Below are 11065 nucleotides of genomic sequence, written 5' to 3'. Positions count from 1 at the left end.
TGTCAAATTTTTATGATATCGTCAAACATATATTTTATTCAAAAATAAAAACATCATCGCTTTCTCAAAATCACATAATGCCATATTATAACATCGACTAAGATAAAAAATAAAACGAAATATTATAATCACGACGTATCTCGCTGCATTGCGCGAGTACGCTTCTAGTATATTAAAGAAGTAGCCAATGAACGACTATTCTGATTCATTTATTATTCTGCTTTTAACAATAATGCAATGAATTTGATCAAAATAAGTCATGTCGCATTAATACCATCATCTATCTTAGATGTGCAAATACATTGTTCCTTTCGCTATTATCGTCAAAAATGACAGGTGAAAAAGTGAGTCAATACATATATGATGTTTTGTAGCACATAAATTGTCTTGAACTTTTAACTATATATAGAAAGTTGAAATACTTGTAGCTAGGCATGGCAATGGGGCGGGGATGGGGCGGGTTTTATAATCCCGGCCTCAGTTTGTAGTAACGTCCCCCGGCCCCGGCCCCAGCCCCAGCCCCGGTGGGTACGGGGATTATCATTCTGTCCCTAGTCAAATCTCTAGCAATCCTCGGTCAAAACCCGATAAAACCCCGGTTAATCCCTTATCAAATCACATAAATAATATTATTTAGTTTGATTCTACCGGAGATCTCTGGTCCCGGTTTGAGTCTACCGGGGATCCCCGGCCCTGGGACCCGTTTTAGCAGGGAATCCCCATTCGGGTCGGGTGAACCGGGTTCTCCACCGAGTCGGAGCAAATCACCATCCCTACTTGTAGCAAGGGTTTTAAGGTTAATTATCTATTTATAGCATCTCCAACATATTATTAAAAAAAAAACAGAGTTTTTGTTCTCTATTTTGGTTCTGTAGATCTTTTATATTTTTCTTCAAAAATAAAGAAAACGGTAGAAAACTCCAAGTTTAAAAACATCTTTAAAATTTGATTTATGGAAAGATAAATTAATTTTTTATTCATCCACCAATAAGATTGAATTATTATTATATATAAATTATTTTAAAAAGTATGATTGGACGATAAATTTATAGAATATTTTTAATTTAATAATATAATGGAAGTTAAAATATCTAAAATAGAGTGGAGTCAAATGTAATTCCTTTTAAATATTTTGATTTTTAGTTATCCATTTTAAAGAAATTGTAGATAATTTATTGGAGAATGATCTGATTTTAACGTAACAATGGGGTCATTGTTTATAAAAGTTTTGTCACATCATTGACTTATTTGTTCATCAAGCACATTGTGATCCACCACTGTTCATTGTCAGATCACCAGGTACGCTATCAACTACCAAAATTCATCATCCACCGTTCAACCATCCAACAATCAAATGCAATGTCAGCTATTTAATCATCGGTGCTAAGCTCATTTGTTTCCTTATACTAAGGATATCGTTTTATAAAGTTTACTGGGATATTAAATGCACTGCAACCGAGCTTGAGGAAACAAATGGGCTAACCAATAAAATGTCCAGAGCTATAAGTGATCTTATAAACCAATCACATTCCGAGAAAAAAAAATCGACCTAAAAGAAAAAAAAAACAGAAATTATGTTTTCATTACGATCTTCCAGAATGAAAATTACTTGAATAGATTCGTCAACGGAATCGTAAAAGCTCAATAGGTCATGTATATATTAAAATCTTCAAATTAAAAAACCGTTGGAGTTGAATGTAATTTATTTAATGTTTTTTTTTTAATTTTAACTTTTGGTTCTTAAATTTAAAAGAAATTATAATACCCAACAAACTTTTATATTAAATGGTATTTTAAACATTTTTTTTATAAAATGGTTGAGTTTTGGTTCACTACATTTAAATAGTAGTGTCTTTGATGAATGTACGTGATCAAGAATGGAGATGCATGGTCGCAGGCTTTAGTCACGAAGACGATGTGGCCGGTGAACCACTTGTCGTTGGGTAGCTCGTTACGACTTAGGGGGGCAGCCCCGGGTTACTAGCATAAGTCACATGGAAGGCTACAGGGTCGCAAGTTAGAGCTTGTTCATCGGGTTAGTTAACATTCATTAGATGTGAAGTGAATTGAACCGATCCAATCCGATTAAAATTGAATAGCCGATCAATCCAACCCGATGAACGCTTGGATCGGTTCGGTTCCATCCAATGGATATTCTTACCAGATATCCATTGGATCAAATTGGAACCATCCGACATCCGGTGGATAATTGGATCCGATTCATCCAATATATTAATTCAATCCAATTTTCCAACTCTTACCGCGTAAGTGTTGTTCGGATAAGAGTGTTGTCCAGGTAAGAGTACTACCAAATGATTTTGGTAAGTGCTTACGAACAATCAGAAGACCATTATAATCTCATTTGTAATTATATATGCCATTGCTATTCTTCTATCAATACAACCCAAAATGACAAACTTTACCTACATAAAGAATCCTAACACGCACAGATCTCATCGGAACCATATATATATATATATATATATCTAATTAAATGAGAACTAATTAGTTTGTGGTAACTGTGAGATCCAATCTCAACCACAAATCAATAGATAAATTAGGAAATTTATAATTTTGGTAATTTTGAATTAAAATTTTAATGCAAGGACATTTTAGTTATTCTAAAACTCTCATCTCTCATCTCTCCTCGTCCTCCGGTGATACCATAATGGTATCACCATGCATCATATATGTGTTTGGGTATCACACTGAGGTCGTTTGTGTGGTCGATCGGAGATGTAACATAGTGATATCACAATGCATCTTATATATGTTTGGGTATGACACTGTATCTTTTGTTTAAAAGTCAATATTTTTAGGTATCACAGTAGTATCACCGGAGGACGGTGGCCGGAGGATGGTGGACGGAGAGAGGAGAGAGGAAAGAAAATACCTAAAATGTCCTTGCATTAAAATTTTAATTCAAAATTACCAAAATTATAAATTTTTTAATTTATCAATTAATTTATGGTTGAGATTGGATCTCACAGTTACTACAAAGTAATCAGTTCTTCCTTGAATAAGCCCATATATATATATATACCTAATCAAATGAGAACTAATTAGTTTGTGGTAACTGTGAGAACCAATATTAACCACAAATCAATAGATAAATTAGGAAATTTATAATTTTGACAATTTTGAATTAAAATATTAATGCAAGGATATTTTTGGTATTTTAAAACTTTCCTCCCTCCTCTCTTCTATCTCCGGCCACCATCCTCCGGCCACCGTCTTCCGGTGATACTACAATGGTATCACAATGCATCATATATGTGCTTGGGTATCACATTGATGTCGTTTGTGTGGTCGATCGAAAATGTAACACAGTGGTATCACTATGCATCTTATATATGATTAGGTATCACAATGTATCTTTTGTTTAACAGAGTCAATATTTTTAGGTATCACAGTGGTATCATAGTGGTATCACCGGAGGACGGTGGCCGGAGAGAGAAGAGTTTTAAAATACCAAAAATATCATTGCATTAAGATTTTAATTTAAAATTACCAAAGTTATAAATTTCCTAATTTATCTATTGATTTGTGGTTAATATTGGTTCTCACAGTTACCACAAACAACTCAGTTCTCCTTTGAATAGACCCCTATATATATATATATATATATATATATATATATATACTATAATAGAGCGCCTAGATGCATATATATAAGTCAGATTCTATGAGTTCAATCAAACACCTTACCTACATAAACATTAGGACATAATATTGTAGAATACAATCTCTTCGTAAATCTTTAGAGTTGGATATCAATTGTAGTAGTGATATGCATCAATAGTGGTAATGCAATAGAACAAAACAATGCCATTGCTTTTACTTTGTACTATAATGCCCCAAATGCAAAGGTGCAACAAATAAAACAAATGAGAAAATCAATATCCAGAAGTAAAAATCAACCAACCCATATGAATGCATTGCCAACAAGATGATTATGCATTTGTAAACAAATGCTTTATGATTCCTTTTTCTTGATTTCATAGTGTTGAACACAGAAATTGAAAAGAGATGTAGCAAAAACAAAAGATACAGTGTCATACCCAAACATATATAAGATGCATTGTGATATCACTATGATACCCGGGTAAGCGCTTACCTGGTAAATTGTTGTATATGATATGTTTTGATGTAATACAATCTTACTCAATAAAAATAAATTATAGTATTGACTCCTAACGTTAAACACTTACCTGGTAAGCATTTAAGTAAACGGCCCGTCTATAAACATCCCTGAAAACTCCCGGATGATTAATACCAAAAAAGAATTTAAAAGACCTTCTTGCCGAAAGAAACACCAGATTATAACTCGAGGAGACGACCGTTGATTGCGCCACTTTTAAATCGACTCCTTTTGCCGCCATTTTAATTTCACGGAAAGCCAGCAAGCCACACACAGAGATAGCAACGATTCAATCTTCTTCGGTAAGTGAGATTTGATAATTATCATGTTAGATCTAATGAATTTCATTCTTTTTATGTAATAGAACAGTTAAACGGATTGAAAATCTAGTTTTCCGATCAAATGTCGACCGGATCAACACGTCATATAAGCCCTAATTTCGAGTTCGCTGGCTCGAGTTTGTCGTTTCATATCAATTAGGTTCCTTCTATGTTATAATCTGATGATGTTGCAGGTTTTACGTGCTTGATCGCAATCAGATTGTTTTTCAAGCTGCAATCAGATATCTTTCGTAAATTGTTCTAGTAATTTTGAGTTAAATTTCAACTTTGATTCAGGACTACATCGACATCAATAGGTATATCCGGAACTGAATGTAGTGAATATCTGGTCCTTTCTACTTTACTATTTCGCATCAGTATTAATATTTTGTTCGTCTGTAGTAATTCATCGTTATCACATACTACCATAAGAGCGATGAAACAGAGATAAATGCTTAATACTAAATTTTCAACAGAGAGCTTAAATTTCTTTTTGTTAACTTTCAGCGGCATATAGTTTAAGGTGATAGCATAGCTGAATCAGAAGATGGCCACAGTGGAGGATACAACATCAATGAATTTTTTATAGCTCCCCTGCAACAACAAGCCACCCTTATGTTTTAATTGCTACAGGTTATATTATGCTGTATGTTTATTGTTAAGGTGGATGCGTGTAGTAAAACTTCAAAATCTTTTGCTATTTCCAGCTAAGAATGTGGAAATTCAAATTCGTGTTGCTCCATTGCCCTCATTTACTATATGTCGGAGATCCTTCATTTTTATATTCTATCAAGGGCAATGCACGACAAAATCGAAGTTTGACGGGATCCATGTCCTTATAGAACTACCTAGCCTTTGATCTTTTATTTCTTCTCGAGAAGAGAGATGTTTTTAATATGCCATCGCTTATGCCACTAGCTATAAAGTTAGATAATGCTTTCAGAGAGTTTGAAAATAATAATTTTCATTTTGCCAATGTTGTTAGAAGCTGAAAATGTTTAACTTTTCATACATGCCATCATTTTATTCACATGTTTAAACTATTGACTGTGTTTTTTCCTAAAAGAAACGATAATATGTGGACGGACTTTCATGATTTTTTAAATTACTGCAACATGATGATATCATCTTTGGTCATTCGTTCTTTTTCTGATGCAAGTTTTGCTGCCATCTGCCAACTGTTAAATGTTAACTAATAATACCAGTGTAGTCATTTTGTTGGACTAGTACGCATTGCGTGAATATGGCTTTTAAGTAGTCATCTTTAATGGCAATGACAGTTGATCAATTGGCTTTATTCATTTCCGTAGTCTCAGTCTGGTTTCCTTATACATTGAGTTTTCCACAACAGGTCTTACAGCGATCATTAAGGTGTATCAAGTTATCTGGAGATCATTGCAAACACTGCAATGAGATGTAACGCATGCTGGCGGGAGCTGGAAGGGAGAGCTATTTCTACCACGTGTGGTCATATCTTGTGTATCCTAAATTTGTATTCTTTTGTAGACTAGTCAATTATATTTCTTTCCAGTAGTGAATGGCATGGTGCACAACTTATTTTTCTTAACAGCGTTGAAAGGCAATGAAGATGCCAGTAAGATACTAAGTAATGATGCAGCTTGCCCTATTTGTGATCAAGTACTTTCTAAAAGGTATAAGCAGATTCTATAAGGAGATTTCCAGTTCCTCTGTGTCTCACGGTACTCTTCTGTTTTGACATCCTTTGTGGCTCGGTAAAATATTGAAAAAAATTACGCAACTTAGTTGTAGGAATATAGCTTAGGTTTGGTGTTAGATAGTAGATACGCTATTTGACAATCGGCCAGTTAGGTCATGTTATCTTTCTCATGGAATCATTTGGGCTAAAGGCTTTGTTTGTTGACTCAACATGATTCTGCAATCTAAGGAGTCACCTTTTTCTTTCTCTTCATTTTCTATGTCTTCTTTTTATTGGTTCAGCTCTAGAAGTTTTACCTTTGCCTCTTATGAGACCCTCAAACTCTCCATCAAGGTTACCTGGGTGGGAATGGTAGCATCTTATTCTAAAGGCCTCCTTGATATTATTGCAAATTTTATTCTCTAATTAGTTGTTGTCTTCCTGCAGGTATATGCAACAGATCTTGTATATTTCTGTGCTAGACTGCAAACAACTTGTCTCTTCAACTATTTGGCCGAGTCATATGTATATCTGGTTGCTTACTAATTCAATGCTCATTTTTGCTTTCAGTCTCATGAAACCTGTGGATGTCAACCCAAATGAAGAATGGATAAATGTAAGTAAGCACATCGGAAGAGTTTTCTGTAAAGATACTTGCTTCAGTCAAATGTCACAATACCCATATTGATTTTGTGATTTTAGTATTTGTATATCTTTGTAGCAAGCAGCCTCCTTCAGTTCTAACTTTCTTCACATGCTTCACTGCAGATGGCTATGGCTGGCATATCTCCACAGATATGTATCCTGTTACTGTTAACTTTTAAATGAAAATTTCAAGTTATGCCTTTGAACATGTATTGGAATTTGGTTTCTTGTATCATGTCTTGGTGCATCATCTACTTGCTCCATACATCTTTCCTTAACACACAAGTAGTAATGAAGAGCGCATACAGAAGTGTGACATTCTACATTGGACAAAAGGAACTAGAAATGCAATTCAAGATGAACAGGATAGTAGCTCAATGCCGGCAAAAATGTGAGGCAATGCAAGAGAAGTTCACCGAAAAAATGGAGCAAGTGCATACCGCATATCAGAAAATGGCCAAAAGGTGTCAGATGATGGAACAAGAAATTGAAAACTTGTCCAAAGATAAACAGGAACTCCAAGAAAAATTTTCTGAGAAATCCAGGTTAGCTACTTGTCCCCTGGCCTCCTTCCATAATCTATTCAACTGGGACTCTTGGAGCTTCGTTAAGTTTTTTACTTCTCACTGATAGACAAAAGAGAAAACTGGACGAGATGTATGATCAATTGAGAAGTGAGTATGACTCGATCAAACGGTCAGCCATTCAACCTGCAAACAACTTCTTCTCAAGGGCTGAACCTGATTTGTTTGCCAGTCCAGCTAATATGATGGATAATAGAGATTCCATGAGGAAAGGTAATCCCATTTTGTTTAATAAAAATCATTACAGTAAAATAATCATATCTAATAAAAAAAATCAAAAACAAAAAGGAGAGAGGGGAGAAAGTTAAATGGTTTAAAGATATGTAAAGCTTCAGGTACCCAAGAAATGCTAGTTGACTTATTTGCTGCAGATTGGTCGGTTCTCACCCCTGAAACTCCAGGACCTCGTGAAGATATATGGCCACCAACAACAAGGCAGAACAGTGGTAATTCTGGACAATTCGACATTTCTAGTAGCTCACCTGTAAAACATTCAGCAATGCCAATTGAAAACAGAAGACCCGTTGGTCGCCCCATGTTCGGAGGTGGAGGTGGTGGTGGTGGTGGTGGAGGTGGAGCAAGCAATCCCTCTATGACTTTGAGAAATCTCATATTATCACCAATGAAACGGCCTCAGCTCTCTCGTAGCCGACCTCAACTGTTCACGTAAGTAACCAATTTAGCTCAAATCTTAAGAAGTTGCCTAGAAGCTTTATATTGAATCTGCTATCTACTCTTTTAAGGGTATGGCAAAAAAGTGTAGGTGGGACAAATGTTTGGGATACTATGGCCTTAAAAAAAGAAACTAACATATCTTGCCTTATTTTCCCCATTTCCAGGTTGTAGATAAGAGAGAAAGCCAACCAACTATAAGCAATGAGCTCTTCTCATCTTCTTAATACCGGTAACATAAAACACATCTACTTCTGAACCTGTCTTTTCTTTAAATCTACTCTAACTGATGAAATGTGAAATGTCCATCAACAAGTAGGCGATTAGTCGTAGGAACATCTACTCAAAAATGAGATTGCTTGCTACTGTTATTAGAAAAAAGAGATGTAAGGGTAAGAGCATTGTGATATTCATATCCTTTCTAGGATGAGCTCTCTTTAGTTGTAAGGGGTTAATTTCATGAGAAGAAGAGCATTGCAATGAAGCCTACGTTTTTCCATATTCTCTTTGTTCTTGTCAACCCCATTAGCAATGGCCAATGACCAACTTATCCGTTTTGTTTGAAACGAACAATACAACAAAGTCTGTCGTTTACCATCGTTCTAAGGGGTTCTAAGGGTTGCTTTGGTTTGCAAAACAAAATTCGGTGGAATTGAAATTCATCAAAGGAATTGGAATGGAATTCGATGAGTTTGATAACAATCTATATACTAAAGATATATCTCAAGATGCTTTATTACGGTGGAACGGATTGATGATACGATCAAGAATGATATGTTAGATAACTTTGACTTAGAAACAATTACTTATTGATTTTGCATGTAGGAATACATGGAAAAACGGTTAAATAAATTATTGGTATTTCTTGAATTCAATGTTATTTCTAATGATAAAAACAATAAATAGAATATCTTTTTTCGTACACATCGAGGGCCTTTTTTATTACATTATGCCCAAGATCTATAAAATGTCGCAACGAGCCTGGCTAGATATCAGGATCATCGGATGTCTCCATATAGCGCTATACAAAGGGGTTGCGCCCCTTGTGGGGTCCAAAAGGTAGCAACCCTTGCGGTGTGTTTGGTGAACTTAAGTGGCTATTTTTCAGTATTTTAGTGACACTAATGCATGCACATTAGACGCACCTAATTAGGGTGAGTGGCAGCGATAAGTTGATTCACCAATTGATGTTGATTCATGTTTATCCACTTATGTTAATCAATATTTACATCTGTTGATGCTATCTGTTCCTAACTGCTATGAAATTGTCATGTAACCTTTTATAACTTCCCGATAATCGTTGGTAACTTTCTGCTAATTATTAAAAGGTATTCTCATTCTCGTTTATACATATGAACATCTCTGTGTTTTTTGCTCTCGTTTTTATGCCATAAGCCTATCAATATGTATCTAAGATTATCCCTGAGAAAATTTTGTTCAACCCAAAGGCAAAATTATTCCTTTTAAGTAAAGTAATTTTCCTACACGATATCTCATGTCCAAAAGTCCATTTGATTGATTTCTCACAAGACCCTCAACCAATTCTCTAACAAATTACCACCTTCTTCGGCTATGACTTGTTCTGCGTGTCTTCCAACCGGATTGGCTACAAATACTGTAGGACATCCTTTCGAAAGTTTTGTCCCAAATTCTGTATTATATTATAAATCATTTGACAAAAAACTTTTAAAAATCATTTTTTATATATAAAAGTACTGTTTATTGATACATATTACTTAAAATTCAATATTACAAAATAAACTGTGCATAAGTATAACTTATTAAAACTTCATTTTTGAATTCGTGTAACTAACTGCAGATAAACATAGTTAAATATAAGATAAACATTTCATTTTAAATATAAAAAATCTAAAATATAATTAAGATAATCATTGAGTTCTAACAAAATACTTAATTATATTCTTATAAAAATTATATTATTAAATCAAAAATAAATTATTTCGTTACCAAATCTAAACTAAATTATAATAAAAAAAAATTAAATTGAATAAATTACACAAAAAAACAAAAAATTTTAAATAGTTATTTTGATATTAATATTAATATTTATTTTCAAAATTTTATGATATATTCAAATTTATATTTTATTCAAAAATAAAAGCAATATCTATTTCTCAAAACTACATAAAAACTATATTATAACATCTACAGAGACGAAATAAAACAAAACATTAAAATCGAAATATATCTCGTTGCATTGCGCAAATACCATTCTAATTTGTATCAACGTTATTGAGTGATAACTTCCTTTTTTGGTTCAGTCAAGATTTTTTAATTTCTTTAAAATGAAAAATTAAAAGTCAATTTTTTAAACAAACAAAATTTACATTCAATTCCAATGCATTTTTTATTTTAGAGATTTCAACATTATTAAGTATTATTAAAAATATTCTATATTTTTATCACTCCCATACACTTTTTTAAAAAACTTTATATAAAATAATAATAGTTTAATCTCATTGGTCAAAAAAAATCATTTCTTTCATATCTCATCAAGTTTTAGAGAATTTTTTAAATTTAGATTTTTCTCTTGTTTTCTCTATTTTAGAAAACTAGAAGGGTATTCGTGCAATGCAACGATATATATATTGATTTTAATGTCTTGTTTTATTCTGTCTTCGTCAATGTTATAATATGATTTAATGTGGTACTGAAAAAACGATAATGCTTTTATTTTTTTTTGAATAAAATATGAACTTGAAGGTATTACAAAATTTTGAAAAAAAAATGTATTGATTTTAGTATCAAATTAAATATTTAAAAGTTCTTGTTTTTTTTGTAATTTTTTTAATTCCATTTTTATTATAATTTAATTTGAATTTAATAATGGAGTTATTTATTTTTGGTTTAATAATATTATTTATAAAAAATAATAATTAGTATTTTGTTAGAATTCAATAATTATCCTAAATATATTTTAGATTTTTTATATTTAAAATGAGATACATATCCAATATTTGATTTTATTTATCTACAGTTAGTCACACGAATTCAAACATAAAACTTTAATAAATTGTACATACGT

At 32.9% G+C, this 11065-nt stretch overlaps 1 protein-coding gene across 2 annotated transcripts; it reads left to right on the top strand.

The window, feature by feature from the left end:
- Positions 1–5870: 5870 nt before the first annotated feature.
- LOC112507762 (E3 ubiquitin-protein ligase CCNB1IP1 homolog) lies at positions 5871–8017 on the top strand. Of its 2 annotated transcripts, none has more exons than XM_025112456.1 (7): positions 5871–5940; positions 6041–6113; positions 6689–6734; positions 6887–6917; positions 7053–7308; positions 7397–7560; positions 7749–8017. In XM_025112456.1, the coding sequence occupies exons 1-7, from the start codon at positions 5871–5873 to the stop codon at positions 8015–8017; spliced, it is 909 nt and encodes a 302-aa protein (XP_024968224.1). The 2 variants fall into 2 exon arrangements, with proteins under 2 accessions (XP_024968224.1, XP_024968223.1); XM_025112455.1 differs by having other exon boundaries at positions 7719–8017.
- Positions 8018–11065: the final 3048 nt, after the last annotated feature.

The sequence above is a fragment of the Cynara cardunculus genome (genome assembly GCF_001531365.2).
Source record: "Cynara cardunculus var. scolymus isolate 2C chromosome LG 2, CcrdV1, whole genome shotgun sequence".
NCBI lineage: Eukaryota > Viridiplantae > Streptophyta > Magnoliopsida > Asterales > Asteraceae > Cynara > Cynara cardunculus.
Note: the sequence above shows the minus strand (reverse complement) of the source record. Positions and strands in the feature narration are given on the sequence as shown.